This window comes from Amphiura filiformis, chromosome 5, assembly GCF_039555335.1.
Source record: "Amphiura filiformis chromosome 5, Afil_fr2py, whole genome shotgun sequence".
Classification (NCBI taxonomy): domain Eukaryota; kingdom Metazoa; phylum Echinodermata; class Ophiuroidea; order Amphilepidida; family Amphiuridae; genus Amphiura; species Amphiura filiformis.
In genome coordinates this window covers 4084263-4102420 of record NC_092632.1, presented here as the reverse complement: position 1 = coordinate 4102420, position 18158 = coordinate 4084263, and the positions used below count along the sequence as shown (strand labels likewise).

At 35.9% G+C, this 18158-nt stretch overlaps 4 protein-coding genes across 4 annotated transcripts in view; 3 read left to right on the top strand and 1 right to left on the bottom strand.

The window, feature by feature from the left end:
• Positions 1–18158, bottom strand: part of LOC140152508 (polyribonucleotide nucleotidyltransferase 1, mitochondrial-like) — a 64870-nt gene that overhangs the window by 18231 nt on the left and 28481 nt on the right. The gene's annotated exons all lie outside the window — the stretch shown is intronic.
• On the top strand, positions 3045–7211 carry LOC140152507 (uncharacterized). The gene is made up of 2 exons (XM_072174847.1): positions 3045–3277; positions 5265–7211. Exon 2 carries the CDS (start codon positions 5294–5296, stop codon positions 6125–6127), a length of 834 nt encoding a protein of 277 aa, XP_072030948.1. The 5' UTR covers positions 3045–3277; positions 5265–5293; the 3' UTR covers positions 6128–7211.
• On the top strand, positions 8288–12456 carry LOC140152505 (uncharacterized). The gene is made up of 2 exons (XM_072174841.1): positions 8288–9777; positions 10156–12456. Exon 2 carries the CDS (start codon positions 10178–10180, stop codon positions 11018–11020), a length of 843 nt encoding a protein of 280 aa, XP_072030942.1. The 5' UTR covers positions 8288–9777; positions 10156–10177; the 3' UTR covers positions 11021–12456.
• LOC140151783 (uncharacterized) lies at positions 16186–17478 on the top strand. Its single transcript, XM_072174120.1, has one exon. It carries the CDS (start codon positions 16215–16217, stop codon positions 17043–17045), a length of 831 nt encoding a protein of 276 aa, XP_072030221.1. The 5' UTR covers positions 16186–16214; the 3' UTR covers positions 17046–17478.

The window sequence follows — 18158 nt, the reverse complement described above, 5'->3', positions numbered from 1 at the left end:
TTGACCGCAACTTTATTTCGTGCATATATTCCCCTCATATCAAGAATTCCACCCACCAAGTTTGAGCCCGATCGGGCAAAGTTTGAAATTTGACCCCTCCGTAATGACCTTTGACCTCGGCTGATTGCGATTTTATTTCGGGCATACATTCCCCTCGTATCAAGGATTCCACCCACCAAGTTTGGGCCTCATCGGACAAAGTTTGAAATTTTGACCTTTGACCTTGACCTCCGATGACCTTCAAAACCACCCGGTCAACATGCTTTTCCCGACACCTATCCATATCCGAAATATCGTATTGATCCGTCGCAGCACGGCGAAACGCATAGCCGGACACACAGACAGACAGACAGACTTCGCTGGTTATTTTAGTATAGTAGATTGTTCACACATTTCTAAAGCAACAGCCAGACTGACCTTTATATTGAAGTTGGTTCCATTCAAACCATCAAAATTGGCTCCATCAAAATGAAATGGTCCAGGTGATAGTATTGATTGTGAAATGAACACAAATTGATAAAGAGCATCAATACCTTGATAACAGAAGAGGCATAGTAGCTGATCAGGTAAATTATCTCCTACCCAGCAACACTGGAAATTTACTTCATTTATTTCTTCCCTTCTAAATTACAATGCAGCGCACACACATTATGGCGCATTATTCGTAAAACACATTGCCCTATTGGAAAGGTAAAATATGAGTTATTTATACAGTTCCAATTATCTCAGTAACTCATGAACAGATTTTGATGATTTTTGCACCATGTTTAAGAAGACACTTCGTGGATTTTGAATCTGTAGGAAAGTTTTAATTTTACTACCGATATATCTTAGTTAAGTCCCCCAATCTACAGGCCACATTTTTTACTGAGACACCCTGTTTAACATATATTTTAATATATTACAACAAATCTTATTTATTATTTATATACTACTATTATTGTTATCATGTGCCTTGTTACTAGTGATGTAATTGCTATGAAAGTTGTTTAAGGGCTCTGTCACCCACCTTTGCACAGTTGGTTTTTTTTGTGGGACCTGGGAGCACATCAGACACACCAAATTGCATTCTGAATACAAGGAATGTCCTTCTAATATGATTTTTGATAAGTTCACAATATAATACATATTTATGGCAAATTATTAAAAATGGAAATTTTTTTACACCCTAGCGCACACCCCAGACATTCCACAATTGACCTTCGCAGGCAGGATCAGCTCCCGAGTTTGGTAGGGTTACAACAAGATAATTGACAGTAAGTTCCTCGTCAGGGAAATTTTAAGGGATGGGGTATGAACGTTTGGACAGTATTTATTGTGGGACATTAGAGCACATCAGACATATCAAATTGCATTCTGAATACAAGAATGTCCTTCTGATATCAAATAATTTTGATTTTTGAAATTCACAATGTAATACACATTTATGGCAAATGATTAAATATTGATATTTTTGATATTTAACAGTACTCGAAGTAAACTTTATAAATCTGATGATTTATACTTAAAGTGTATGTAGGTGGGATGAAAAGCCGAAGATCAATTGAAAATTGTTGACCTTTCATATTGAAGACATGGATTTTTCCCCAAAACACCAAAAAGAATTGTGTCTTTTTGGGGAAAAAATCCATATCTTCAATATAGGTCAAAATTTTCAATTGATTGTTGGCTTTTCCTCCCAGCTACATACACTTTAAGAATATATCATTAGATTTATAAAATTTACTTCGAGGAATGTTAAATATCAAAAATATCAATTTTTAATCATTTGCCATAAAATGTGTATTACATTGTGAATTTCAAAAAATCAAAATTATTTGATATCAGAAGGACATTCTTCGTATTCAGAATGCAATTTGATATGTCTGATATATCAAAAATGTGAAAAATATCAAATTTTAATAATTTGTCATAAAATTTATATTATATCGTGAATTTCAAAAAATGAAAATTATTTGATATCAGAAAGACATTCTTCGTATTTAGAATGCAATTCGATATGTCTGATGTGCTCTCATGTCCCACAAAAAATACTGTCGAAACGCTCATTCCAGATCCCTGAAGTGAACTCAATTTTGCTAAAAGAAATGTTTCTTTTGATATAATAAGCCCCCCATCAGTCTATAATAACGAATTTATTAATTCGTTTTAAACGATTCATTGCGATGACATTGATGTTAGCACGTGGTAGTAGCCATTACTGCCAGTAGACAGGAAGTCTAGAAAGGTGACCTCAATGCTGTGGTTGGTCTTCCTGTGCTTTTGAATGGGCCAGCAGTATTAAACCTTGGCCAACAAGACTTTCCGACGATGGATTTTTATTTCTGTTGGTAAATATTTTTTAAATTAAGTTTTTCATAACATATTAAAAAGGCAGAGACCCCTGCTGTATAATAAATTTATAGCAAGGTAAGTTTTGAGTAACCTTGATGAAAATTATCAAAAAAGTACCTATTCTTTTGTGTGTGTAGGGTCCATCACCTGTCACTTGGTAGTCTTGTAACATGTCTAATGGCACTGCCCATGGCCACTGGATGAATTGTTTAATTCGAGTTGATCAATTCGATATTATAAACTGCCCATATAATTCCATGTTTAATGACCAAAATAGCCAATGAGGTTTCTTTCACTCAAAATAGAGAAAATTTAAAATAGGCCACTTTATTCACATCATCACATGATATGGTATTTTTTAAAGGTAGACCTGAAAATTACCAAAACAAAAATTTAAATAAAGCAATAGAAACCTGAGACTGCATTCACGACTGACCTGGCAAACTTTAAATTATTTTTTGTTGGTAGAGTGTAAAATTTCATGCCACATAAATTTTGTGCTTTTTAACTAAAATAAATCATCACTAAGACATCGACAAACATGGCAGAATATAGCAGGTAGTTACATCATGGAAGTACTAGATTTAGTTACATCCAAAAATAATGAGTATAGATGTGTGAAGATTTAGTCTCCAGTAAAAATAAAATATTAGTCCCATGCAAAAATTTAAAGGGAAAGTACTGTAATCTATTCAACTCCAAGTTCAAGGTCTTGACTTGTTATTATCAACAGGTATTTCCACACAGAGCATGCAGAGTGCAGCAGACTACTACATGCCGGCTTAATAGATATTGCTGTCTCATATTCTGGGGAAACTGGCATAAAAACTCACAAAACTAGTAGATCTGTGACTGGGTTTTGGTACTTTTTGATCTGTGATTTGCAAACTTTCACTTCCTGTACTAAGTAAGAAGCAGACTGACTCCATCAGTAACAATCTTGGTAAGTAATATTTGGTATGACTTTCTTTTAGCAATAATGCACTACAGACTAAATCATGAAGAGTATACCCATTAGAATACATGGGTCAAGTTTGTTATTTTAAGCTACCATGATTATGTTGTTATACAACCTTGTTTTGTGGGATAGGCTATACAAATACTTTGTTGGTGCTTAAAAATAATAACATACTTTTTACATGATATCACGGCAACTCAAAACAGAAATTATTTAACTTAAAGGGATCTGGAATGAGCATTTCGACAGTATTTTTTGTGGGACATGAGATCACATCAGACATATCAAATTGCATTCTGAATCGAAGAATGTCTTTCTGATATCAAATAATTTTCATTTTTGAAATTCACGATATAATACAAATTTTATGACAAATTATTAAAATTTGATATTTTTAACATTTTTGATATATAACAGTCCTCGAAATAAATTTTATAAATCTAATGACATAAGTGTATGTAGCTGGGAGGAAAGCCGACGATCAATTGAAAATTTTGACCTTTCATATTGAAGATATGGATTTTTTCCCCAAAAAGACCTAATATTTTTTTATGTTTTGGGAAAAAAATCCATATCTTCAATACGAAAGGTCAAAATTTTCAATTGATCATCGGCTTTTTATTTATACACTTTAGTATAAATCATCAGATTTATAAAGTTTACTTGAGGTACTGTTAAATATATAAAATATCAATTTTTAATCATTTGCCATAAAATGTGTATTACATTGCGAATTTCACAAAATCAAAATTATTTGATATCAGAAGGACATTCTTCGTATTCACAATGCAATTCGATATTTCTGATGTGCTCTAATGTCCCACAATATAAAATACTGTCCAAATGTTCATACCCCACCCCTCAAATGGTCTAGATTATATGATGCGAGTGTAGCGAGGAAATTGTGCATATTGGAACGATCTGTGTTCAGTGTTCGAAATATGCCCCAAAAAGTTACAGGCCAGCCGGGCTTGACCTTAAAAAGTTACCGGCCAGCCGGGTCGGCAACTAGATGCCAGTCCGGAAAAGTTACCGGCCAGGCCAAAAAGTTACAGGCCAATGGCCGGCTGACCGGCCCTATTTCGAACACTGTCTGTGTTTTCCTAAGCCTTAGTTTTAGAGTGTTATTTAAAAAATGCACCGTAATGTGTGCCAAATATTGCTTCCCTCTCCTCTCAGCCTGCCAAAAATCTTTTTCCCAATTTTACCCTCCCAGGACAGCCCTTAACTGTTGGGGAAGCTATTCATAACACATATAATTTAATAAATAATTATAACAAGTTTTTACAAAATTTCCAAAACATGCTGAAGGCACGTGCTCCCCATGTTGACCTGTTATACAAAACTAGATTTGTTTCTGTTATGCAAACTGTTTTGCCATAGACCTTAGAAGGGTTTCTAGTTTTACCCATTATGCCTATAATTAACTTGGATGGATTCATCAATGCTGTAGATGCATTTCCATGTTCTGTATTTTTTCATAAATATATTAGGTCCCTACTTGGCTACTTAGGTCCCACTTAAATAAAAAAAGATGTCATACTTTTGAGAAAATACACAAGATACAGGAATTGTTTCTGGGGTGGCAAGGGATTAAATTTGGGAAGTGGGGGGGGGACAACAAATCTCTGAAAATTGGACGATTATGGCCAAAATAAATTATTTAAAGTGATTTTTGCCCTTACTGGGGGAACTGGGGAGCAAAGCCCAAGGGTTTTTTTTTGGTGGGGGGGGGGCAGGGTAATTACAACCCATGGAGCCGCTACTAACAGGTAGCCATGTTAATGCCTTTGCATTTTGCAACATTCTCAATAGAATTGCATGTTTATTTTATGTGTACCACAATGCATAACAGGAAACTCAATATGACAATTTCTAGACTTTAAATCACTTTTGTATAAGATAATGTTCAACAAAATGTATGTTTAAAAACTAAAGTTATTTTTAAAATAATATGTTTTGTACATTTCAGTCTAAGTGTCAGCCGTCATCAAAACCAAAATGAGCAATCCATCACAGCAGCCCCCTCTCAAAGTAGCAGCTTGGTGTATACCACGTTCACTGTCCTCCGTATTGACCCAATCCATAACAAGCCAAGGCAATGCAGAAGTCTTCTTTGAGTACTATGCCACTGCAGCTCATGGCGGCCCGGAGAAAATCTTTAAAACACCAGGTAACATGCCCAATGATGTACGTGAGCCACTACATTCTTTCCAGTATGTCAAAGATCAACTGGAAGCTGATTATCCAAGCCGAGAGATCGTATTTGTGAAGGATATGGCTTATGCTGTTGATGGGCGATATGATAAACTTCCTCACGGATATATCCACACGTTTTTGACACGTCATCCTGGACGTGTGTTTCCTTCTCTCGTACGTCTTGCAGCAAGCTTTCCACCTATGCTTGGTGAGGTGAAGTACCATGAGATAAGCCCTAGTCCAGGACAAAGCTACAAGGAACAATGGGATCTGTTCCAGTATGTCACCAATGAGCTCAAACAACCAGCTATTGTCATTGATGCTGATGATCTCATTGCTAACCCGGCATCCATCATGAAGCAGTATTGCGACAAGATAGGGTTCAAGTTTACTGACGATTTGTTGACATGGGAACCAGACCTTGTTACCAAACATAAATGGAATATTGCTCAAACTCAACTGATGGCCAATCAGTTTATTGGGCATTATAGGAGAGCATTTGGCAGCACCAGTTTTGAAGGAGGAGACAGTCTGCATGAGATCAACTATGACAATGAAAATGATGATGTAAAAGCCAGCATTGAATATTGCTTGCCTTTTTATGAAAAGCTTTTGAAGAACAAAATCAACCCATAGTTATTTCAGTGTAAAATAGGTGTAGTTGTAAAGCACATTGGACAAGACCACTGAACAAAGGAAGAACCAGTGAGGTGATTATTTTATGGTGTGGAATTGGCAATCTTTAGTTTGATCAGCATGTAATCGGCAGGCCTTGTGACATCACGGATTAATATCAATGTATTTTATTCGAGAATTGTCTTGTGACATCTCGCAAGAAGTATCATAATTTATTAATTAAAGTCCTATAATTTTGTCTACTTTCTTTAACACACAAAATGTAGACTAGACAGGTCAACCTTATCACTTTTAATGTGGATCTACTTTTCGGCGTAGTGGTAAAAGCCTAACAATTCCCACAGATTACGAGCTGATCAAACTATATATTCTTCTTTCAACCAAGAATGTGGTGAAGTATTAGTCTTCCATTAGTTTTCCCATTCACATGCAGTCAACCTGCTTTCAACTTATTTTCTTGCTGAACATAAACTGGAAATAAACTGGCTATTTAGAATGACGAAGAGTCACAACAAACTCACTTCTTTAATAAATTCTTAGAGAAGCTCAAAATCTCAAAACATTTATTTTTCAACCCTTTAGGGATAACTAAAATATGGACTGATTTAGTATTCACAAGGGAAGTGTTATGTGTAACCCAATTATCATTATGTCAACTCAACTGGATCATGCTTTTGAGCCCTGAACCATGATCAAAATGATCACCACACAAATTGTATCTATCTCATGTACTATAATTCCAAAAGGTGCATGATCCAGTTACCAGATATATGTAACCACTAGCTTTGCTGCATATTATGTTCCTTCATATGACTTGTATCACAATGATAGCATCAGTTTCCAGTGGCAAGATGGTCATAATGCAGTGAGATTCAACTGCTTTTTCTGATCCTTAGCCTTAAACCTACAAACTCTGCCATTTCAAATTCATGGATCCAATGTGGCAAGAGCGTATGTTGTCAGTAAACTTTAATAGAAAATTTATGTGCACCAATCATATATTTATACAACTGCTTGTATGGCCTGTGTGTACAATGTATGTATGCAAGTCCAATTATTTAGCTTTATTAAAATATGCAAACTATTTTGTTGAATGCTTGGCCTATATTTAAGGACAGCTAGGATTTTCCAATCAAAATGATGACATTATGGTGACATCACATAGAGTGTTGGTACCTCAGATTAACAAGTTAACAGGTTGGAATTTTCCATGCTTGTGCCCTCTAAGCATACTCGAATTCAGCTGATGCCAATACAGCGTTCAGACCTGGCGACATCGCGCAAAGTTTCTTTTGTGTACGCTTACGCTATTTGCGCTATTTTTGAGTTTGCTCACGCGGTACCTGACTTAGCATCGATCCCCATGAGCAACATGTCAAGTATCCACGGTATGGTTGGTACTAACTGTAACAGTATATATAATTACATGCATTACACTTAGTATGGGGAAATCAAAAGATATTAGGCATGTAAGAGTCCAGACTCAACCATGTTTGCACGCCGCTTATGAAGGGTAAAATAGTGTACCTCTGAAATTATTTCACCAGTGTGCTAATTAAGTGGTAATCCAGGCGAATATGCGAATATGAAAACCAGTCCACGTTTTGAATAAAAAGCATCCAAGTGTTGTATATATCGGACGCTTTGACTCTGTACAAAGTACAGGGAGTAAGATTCTGAAAACATGCAGACCCCACATGCTTTTCAAACATCGCGTGATGAAATTTTATTTTAATTTCATCACGCGATGTTGCGATGTTTTAAAAGCATGTGGGGTCTGCATCTCCTTTTAAGGTCATTCTACCGACCTTGATTTTCCAGCAGCCAATCAGAAGCGCGCACGGCTGCGATATCGCAGCACGATGCGAAAAAGTTGAACATTGTTCAACTCCATCGCGAACTCGAATTTCCACCACGCAATGAGAATTTTCACCGCTGAGCTCTTAAAAACCTGGCTCAGATTACAGTTTTTATAGCATTGCAGCATCGCATCGCGCTGCGATGTGGAGTCAGGATCGGGCTTTAGAATTTAAACTGTTCATATGAGACCAAATTTTTAACCAAAAGTCTTAAATAATGGTATTTAAAAGTTAACCTCAAATGAACTTTGACCTCAGTATATGACCTTGAACACCACCAACAGATGAGGGTTCCCAGCTATGCCCCAAGCTTGGTTGCAATAGGATTTGAACTGTTCATATGAGACCAAATTTTAACCAACAGTCTTGGTATTTTTGAAGTTGACCTCAAATGACCATTGACCTCAGTATGACCTTGAACACCACCAATAGATGTGGGTTCCCATAGTGCAGCTATGACCCCAGTTTGAATGCAATAAGATTTGAGACCAAATTTCAATTTACAAGTTGATGCCAAATGACCACCAACACAAGAAGGTACCCATATTAAATGCAGCTACTCATATGAGATCAACTTTTAACCAAGGGTCTTACATATTGGTATTTACAAGTTGACTTCAAATGACCTTTGACCTCAATATATAACCTTGAACACCACCAACAGCTTTGTATTTTTCTCAATAAGAGAGGGCGCTCCAATGCAAGGGCTCCAAGCAAAGCCTTGTTGAAAGGCTAATATTTGGCAACTATTTAAACAAATCTGTGTATGCCTTTAAAGTAACCATGTACATAAAGAGGACAAGGTTCAAGTGTAAGAATAGCAAGTTTGCATATTGGACATTACATAATCAGGGGTATATAATTATATATATTTATAGAAATATTTTTTCCATACCTTAAATTTTCAAGAGATGTGTTTTATATTTCCATGACTTGACATGTTTTTCAATGTGCACAAGCATTTTTAGGTGGGAACAGCACCTCATGCATTTACCCTGTCCTTCAGTTATGAACAAACGTTGCTTTGTACCGTACCTAGGCAATGTATCATCGCGTCGGTCGGCATAAACACTACACAACACGACGTGCTGTCTGTTGGGAGTCGGTATATAGGGCACACACCACCAATAACGGTAATATGTAGGCTCATTTATCCACTAGCCTATATAGCCTTTTATAATTGTAAGTTTATATGTAAAATTGCTACATAGCAAGATTACTATACTTCCTTGTGTTGCGTTACATCATAATATCCATATTAACTATCTCACATTTGTCTTTATTACACAATGATTATGACAATAACAAAAAACTTGAATATGATATAGACCCTTCAGCATGTTCAACCCACATCTTTTCGAGATTCTGTCGAGCTTGTTCTTTCGTAACTTCCAAAAGTGCTTTTTTTTCATACCAAAAATATACCCCTGCGGGACATAATCTTAATTTGATTTATGAAATTCTACCTGTTAGTTAGATCTTTATTGCAAATACAAAGCTATATTATTATTGATAATATGTAGGTCTATTTTCAAACAAAACACAACAGGAAAGGTCACATTCTCACCAAGAAGTCTTGATAAACTCATATTGTTTAAAGTATATTTATAAACAAACAGTAGTTGTTTAAATATTAAAATAGTCCTGATATTTAATACCTGTATACTCCTTTGTTTACACTGGTTATCTAAATATCTGAAGCTTTGATTGCTAAATACATGAAGGTCCATTTCAAACTTGGAATCTGCTGGGAGTAGATGTGTAACACACAAAGTGCATTAGGGCTATAGAGTAAGTATACATCTATTATATCTTGGGTTTAGCAGATCTCTGGATATAACATGTCACTGGGTTTAGCAGTTGTCACTGGGTTTAGCAGATATCTGGATATAGCATGGGGTTTGGGATTGCCACGGTCAAAATGCCCTATGGTAGGGCTAGTAGAGTGTTCGAACCTTTGTGTACGCTCATGCTATTCGCAATATTTTTGAGTTTGCTAACACACCCCACACTTATCGTCAACCCCATGGCAACCGGCCTACCTTCTGCGATATGATTGAGTAATTAGAAAAGATTAAAATGAATTCGATAAATTAGTCTTAAATTAAAACCATTTTTGAATGTTTGCTACCAACATATCACAATTCCTCCTTTTTGTTATATCAACAGCTTGTGTAAGAAACCAATCAAGATGAGTGATTCCTCCAAGATTCCACCACTCAGAGTGATTGCCTGGGGTGTGCCACGATCTCTCTCTTCAGTGTTCACTCAGTGTATCTCAAGCAAAGGGAATGTAGAAATATTTTTTGAGTCCTTTTGTACCGCTGCCCATGGCGGCCCAGAAAAAATCTTCAAAACACCGGGTAACCTGCCAGATGATGTCCGTGAGCCTCTGATGACCTTCCAATATGTTAAAGATCTACTAGAAGCTAATTATCCTGGTCGCGATATGGTATTCTTAAAAGGAATGGCCTATGCTATTGCTGACAGATACGACAAGCTTCCAGAGGGGTTTCTTCATACTTTCTTGATCCGTCACCCCGGTCGAGTGTTCCCATCATTAGTACGACTAGCAACAAGCATTCCACCATTTTTGGGTGAAGTCGATTTTAATCAAATTAATCCAAGTCCAGGTAAAAGCTACAAAGAACAATGGGACCTGTTCCAGTATGTCACCAATGAGCTCAAACAACCAGTTATTGTCATTGATGCTGATGATCTCATTGCTAACCCAGCATCCATCATGAAGCAGTATTGCGACAAGATAGGGTTCAAGTTTACTGACGACATGTTGACATGGGAACCAGACCTTGTCGAAAAGCATAACTGGCATCTTGCTCAATCCCAGAAGATGGGCAACCAGTTTATAGGTACTTATAAAAGAGCATTTGCAAGTACTTGTTTTGAAGGAGGTGCCCTAAAGAAATTAACTATGACAGTGAAAGTGATGATGCAAAGGCAGCAATTGAGTTCTGCTTGCCTTTCTATGAGAAGATTGCCAAGTACAAAATTCTGCCATGATTATGATAACTAATATGACATTTGAACTATGACCTTTGAATTACGCAAGACATTTTGTACTTACAGATTTGACCTGATCATGAGGGAAACGCATATTGGATAATTTCAAAACTTTTCAATATAATGATGATTATGCATAAAACTTGGAAACATTGTCTACAATTCATTGGAATGTGACCACAGTGTTCAATCTCTTTCAAGTGTTGCATGCACCAAATCAAGTATTTTTTTTAAATTAAAACTTTGATGAAATAATAGAAATCATGTGTCACACCTTTGATAATGTAATTGGTGCCAAAATAATGACCTATGACTCAGGGACAAGTTACATTAAAAACAGAATGTTTTTCTCTTAGGCAAAAAAAGAATTGCTGCGTTGCCCTTACTTGACATGACCTGATTTGTGCAAAATCATGGGTCAGCATTTTTGTTTGTTTGCTAAAACCAATCTAAATAGAAAATATAGCCAACAATGAGTTTTGCGCTCTTTTATAGTCTTTTGATTGGTATACAAAGTGGGGAAAATGCCCAACCTGATTCAATATTTTCATGTAAGGGCAACACAGCATTTTGTTTTGCCTTAGTTATTGATTCCTGTCAACCAGATATGCCAAATTTAATTGCTGAAAACACCAACATTGGGACTGTAACCGTATTCTTAGTCAGTGGATGTAGTTTAGTGGTTCTGTCCTTGCGGAATAGTGATTGGAATATGAGGCATGTGTATGTAGTGTGTTTCTGACTTTTATTATAGTCTAACCTCTGTGTTGAGAGAAGAGCAAAGTATTGGTTCCATAAACTGCTTGAATCGGAATAAACATTAAGAGGTGAAATCCAATGGACTATTCCAGAGAATGGAAGACATGCCCTTAATCTCCTGCACAGGGGGTATAGATTTCAAATGGAGTCACACAATCAGGTAACCCCATCTGAAATTCACATTCCCTGCTTAGAAGATTAAAATCATGTCTTCCATAGGGGGTTTCAACTGGAATAGCCCATTGGGAATATCCAGTATCCTGTATTTAATATTGAATCTGACGAATTCATTATGCTCTCAGCGGTCATTAGATTAATACAATTTTCTTTATAAAATATGAATTTATACAATCTTTTATCCTAATTCGTAAATGTAAAAGAATGGGTGATTGCAAATAATTATATGCTGTAAAAAACACAAACAAAAACCATGTTTGATTGCTACAACGGATAAAAAACATGTGGGTCTGTTCGTTGAATATGTTTGTTAACAGTCTTGTTCTCAAAATTAAAAATTAGAGATATACTTTGTGCCATTGGACTTTGTAAGTGGCTCACATCGGCACATAAGCACGTCATGAGGTCATCGCACTGATGTGCTGCCCAAATAATTATTTATAGCATGGCAGTAACAAAATAACAATTTTCAACAAAAATGGCAGAATAAAATCATGAAAGTGGTGTATTCCAGTATCTGTTGTCAGTATCACATCATTTGTCTAGGGATATATATATACGGATATTAACTTAAGCTTGTATGAAAACACAGATTAATAATAATACAGGGTGTCCAATAAAAAATTACCGAGTGAATAAAATTGAACGTAAGTTGAGAACCAGACCTCGGAATCAAAAGATTACAAATGTAGCGCGTAGCCTATTTTACTGTGCATCAAATATGAAACTTTTATTTCATTCGCTTCAGTGGTTGCGAAGAAATTAACAATTACATAATGTGGTCATCAATGGAGTTCATTCCAAGTTTGATCAAAAGGCGTTTTTCCCATACTCGCGCACCACTTCCTAAAGTTTGTGTATTTCATTAAAATTAGTCCACATTATCTATTTCATAATCCGACGGTGTTATGTTATTCATGCTTTCACCGAACATGAATAACATTTTGTCCGAGAAAACTTCGATTTCTCCATTTGGTAGGTTTCCAACTTTAGGCTGTGCAAATGTGTTATATTTTAACTTTCCAAAGAACGTTTGAGCCAAGAATGACCATGAACAAGTGCTCACAGCTAGCTTTACATGTGGTTTTTGATACCATGCAACATTAATGTTGAAGTTTTAAAAGATTTTAACTTTGCATTACAATTTCTTGGAAATATTCCAAAAACATTAATGTGTGTGAGAATTTTTTTAAGCCAGATGGAATTCTTTATGCAACATTTATATCAACATTAACGAAAAAGTACAGAGCATCGTCTTACATGCAAGCTTTCATTTTCAATATCGTGCAAGTTTTCAAATTGGAACAAACCCTAAGTGAATGTCTTGCAAGAAACAGATTATTTAAAAAGAACGATAAGGATTTCACGGTACAAAATATGAAGCCCATTGACAGTACTATTGCGCATTTTGTTGAATGATCTTTCTTTCAAACTTGGAATGAAGTGAATTGGTGCATGCGTCATATAATCGCTCATTTCTTCAGTCAACCGATTCCAGTCAAATTAGCGTATAAGATGCAGAGTAAAATGGGCTATACACTGATTTTTAGATTTTTGGATTCTGATGTCTATTTCTTGACTTACGTCCAAATTCATTTGCCCGGTATTTTTTTCTGGGACACCCTGTATACCATACAGATATGAGTAGAGCTTCATGCACATTTTAAATTACTTTCCTTTGTTTGTGACCCATTTTTACAAAACCTGGAAAACCATACCTTAAATTTTCAAGAGATGTTTTATATATTTCCATGACTTGACATGTTTTTCAATGGGCACAAGCATTTTTTAGGTGGGAACAGCACCTCATGCATTTACACTGTCCTGCAGTTCTGAACAAACGTTGCTTCGTTCTGTACCTAGGCAATGCAACATAACTTCGGTCAGCACAAACGCGACGCAACATGACGTGCTGTCTGTTGGGAGTCGGTGTATAAGGCACACACTACCAATAACGGTAATATGTAAGCTCATTTATCCACTAGCCTATATAGCCTTTTATAATTCAGTTTAGATGTAAAATTGCTACACAGCAAGATTACTATACTTCCTTGTGATGAGTTTCATCATAAATATATCCATAACTATCTCACATTTGTCTTTATAAAACAATGATCATGACACTAACAAAAAACTTGAATACAATATAGGCCCTTCAGCATGTTCAACCCGCATCTTCCAAGATTCTCTTGAGCTTGTTCTATGGTAACTTCCTAAAGTATTTTTTAATACCAAAAATATGGCATTTTCAAGTTTATAATTATAAGTTTATAATCCCCTGCAGGACATTATCTTAATTTGATTTATGAAATTCTACCTGTCAGTTTGATATTTATAGTAAATACAAAGGTATATTTTTATTGATATTTTATGTAGGAAAGGTCAAATTCTCACCAAGAAGTCATCAAAACTCATATTGTTTGAAGTATATTTATAGACAAACAGTAGTTGTTTAAATTTAAAATAGTCCTGATATTACCTGTATACTCCTTTGTTTACACTGGTTATCTAAATATCTAAAGCATTGATTGCTAAATACATCAAGGTCCATTTCAAACTTGGAATCTGCTGGGAGTAGACGTGTAACACACAAAGTGCATTAGGGCTATAGAGTAAGTACATCTATTATATCTTAAAGCCATATTGTAACATTTGCTGAAGGAGGATGCCCTCAATATTTTTAAAATTCTGTTTTTTTACATGATTGTAATGTACTTCAGTAAACTAAGATACCCTGCAAAAATCTAGACTTTAGCTGCTGTAGTTTTGTCAAAATCCAAAATTATTAGTTGAATAGAAGAAATATTAGTCGAATGTGTATGCGATGTTTATAACACAGAGCATACATGGCGTGCAGGACTCGTCATGCACACATATAAAAGGATCGTACCGTAGCACGGACTGACGGAGCAACACACATTGGCTCTGGTAGTAAACTCCAATTTTCTTTACTTGACCTCAGTTGTTCGGGGGACATATCTGACAACTAAAGCTAACATTTTATGGAAAAGAAGTACTCTATCTATTTTTATGGAAATGTTACAATATGGCTTTAAAAGCTATTTATTTAAAAATAGATATATAAGGCAAAAATGTGTATGTTCTGTGCATAGTTTTGTGGTGTATATTTGCCTCAGTCTAACTTCAGTCAGTTTAACATTATTCCAATTTTTTTTCTTCAAAATTATAGGTAGAAAACTGTTTTAAAAGATATTTATTGGCGGAATTGTCTGATTGACACTTTAATGTCGTCACAAATATTTAATTATGGTGTATGAGAATGCAAGTTTTGATAGTTTTGAGCATCTAAATTAGGCTTATTTTGACTAAATTGTGAGCTGGGAAAAAACTATTCTGGAATGGATTTAAAAATCTTTAATTGAGATATACTAATTCTTTGCCTCATGACAATGAATTAAAATTACAGAAAAAATGAAGTGATTGTAATTTTTTAAACCTCTTGTTCACCATCAATCTGTTCTGCACAACTTATTACATTTACATATAGATTTGTTTATGTTTCATGTGTTTTGTTTCCTTCAATATTTTTGTGTAAACTTTTGTAAATGTTGATAGCTGTATACTGCTACCAGTGCTTGTTTTATGTGTCATGGATTAGTGTATTGAACACTTAGATTATTAAACTCCTGATTGGAAGGTTTCATGCCTGAGCCTTATGAGCATGCTTGAATTAAGTTGACACCAGTAGAGTGTAGCCTTACTACATGGTCATTTCAATTGCTATTACAGAGATGCCAATGCGTACCACTCAAAAAGTCTGAAAAACCTGAAATAGCGCGTAAATTTAGAACAATAAGACCCAAAACGGGCTGAAAAATATAAAAGTGCAGAAATTTTTACTTTGTAAAAGTAGGAATTCAGACAAAAGTAGGAAAAGTGGCATCTCTGTGCTAAAACCCATTGGCTGCTCCACCCGAGAAATAGGGGGGAGCGGTCACTGGGTTTAACCGTTGTCAGCAGATCTCTGGATATAACGTGGGGTTTGGGATTGCTATGGTCAAAAGGTTGCTGGATTTAGTCGTTGTCACTGGGTTTAGCAGATCTCTGGATATAACGTGGGGTTTAGAATTGCCATTGTCAAAAGGTTGTATCAGTCACTGGATTTAACCGGCCTACCTTCTGCGATATGATTAAATAATATTTCATAGAAAAGGTTAAAATGAAATAGATAAATTAGTCTCAAAGTGAAACCATTTTTGAATGTTCCTCCTTCTTGTTATATCAACAGCTTGTGTAAGAAACCAATCAAGATGAGTGATTCCTCCAAGATTCCACCACTCAGAGTAATTGCCTGGGGTGTGCCACGCTCTCTCTCTTCAGTGTTCACTCAGTGTATCTCAAGCAAAGGGAATGTAGAAGTATTTTTTGAGTCCTTTTGTACCGCTGCCCATGGCGGCCCAGAAAAAATCTTCAAAACACCGGGTAACCTGCCAGATGATGTCCGTGAGCCTCTGATGACCTTCCAATATGTTAAAGACCAACTAGAAGCTAATTATCCTGGTCGCGATATGGTATTCTTAAAAGGAATGGCCTATGCTATTGCTGACAGATACGACAAGCTTCCAGAGGGGTTTCTTCATACTTTCTTGATCCGTCACCCCGGTCGAGTGTTCCCATCATTAGTACGACTAGCAGCATGCTTTCCTCCATTTATGGGTGAAGTTGATTTTAATCAAATTAATCCAAGTCCAGGTAAAAGCTACAAAGAACAATGGGACCTGTTCCAGTATGTCACCAATGAGCTCAAACAACCAGCTATTGTCATTGATGCTGATGATCTTGTTGCTAATCCAGCATCCGTCATGAAGCAGTATTGCGACAAGATAGGGTTCAAGTTTACTGACGACTTGTTGACATGGGAACCAGACCTTGTCGAGAAGCATAAATGGCATCTTGCCCAATCCCACAAGATGGGCAACCAGTTTATAGGTACTTATAAAAGAGCATTTGCAAGCACTTGCTTTGAAGGAGGTGCCGCTAAAGAAATGAACTATGACAGTGAAAGTGATGACGTGAAGGCAGCGATTGAGTTCTGCTTGCCTTTCTATGAGAAGATTGCCAAGTACAAAATTCTGCCATGATTATGATAACTAATATGACATTTGAACTATGACCTTTGAATTATCCACAACATTTTGTACTTACAGATTTGACCTGATCATGAGGGAAATGCATATTGGATAATTTCAAAACTTTTCAATATAATTCATTAGAATGTGACCGCCAGTGTTCAATCTCTTTCAAGTGTTGCATGCACCAAATCAAGTATTTTTTTAAATTAAAACTTTGATGAAACAATAGAAATCATGTGTCACACCTTTGATAATGTAATTGGTGCCAAAATAATGACCTATGACTCAGGGACAAGTTACATTAAAAACAGAATGTTTTTCTCTTAGGCAAAAATTTTTTTTTTTAAATTGCTGCATTGCCCTTACTTGACCCGACCTGATTTGTGCAAAATCATGGGTCAGTATTTTTATTTGTTTGCTAAAACCATAACCAGAAAATATAGCCAACAATGAGTTTTGCGCTCCTTTATAGTTTTTAAAATTGATTGATCCCTATTTATAGGCTTAAATTGGTTGATTGGTATACAAAGTGGGGAAAATGCCCAACCTGATTCAATATTTTCATGTAAGGGCAACACAGCATTTTGTTTTGCCTTAGTTATTGATTCCTGTCAACCAGATATGCCAAATTTAATTGCTGAAAACACCAACATTGGGACTGTAACCGTATTCTTAGTCAGTGGATGTAGTTTAGCTTGTAAGTGCTAAATTTAATTGGTTCCTTAATGTAGTCTATGACACGATACAGGATAGTGGTTCTGTCCTTGCGGAATAGTGATTGGAATATGAGGCATGTGTATGTAGTGTGTTTCTGACTTTTATTATAGTCTAACTTCTGTGTTGAGAGAAGAGCAAAGTATTGGTTCCATAAACTGCTTGAATCGGAATAAACATTAAGAGGTGAAATCCAATGGGCTATTCCAGAGAATGGAAGACATGCCCTTAATCTCCTGCACAGGGGGTGTAGATTTCAAATGGAGTCACACAATCAGGTAACCCCATTTGAAATTCACATTCCCTGCTTAGAAGATTAAAATCATGTCTTCCATAGGGGGTTTCAACTGGAATAGCCCATTGGGAATATCCAGTATCCTGTATTTAATATTGAATCTGACGAATTCA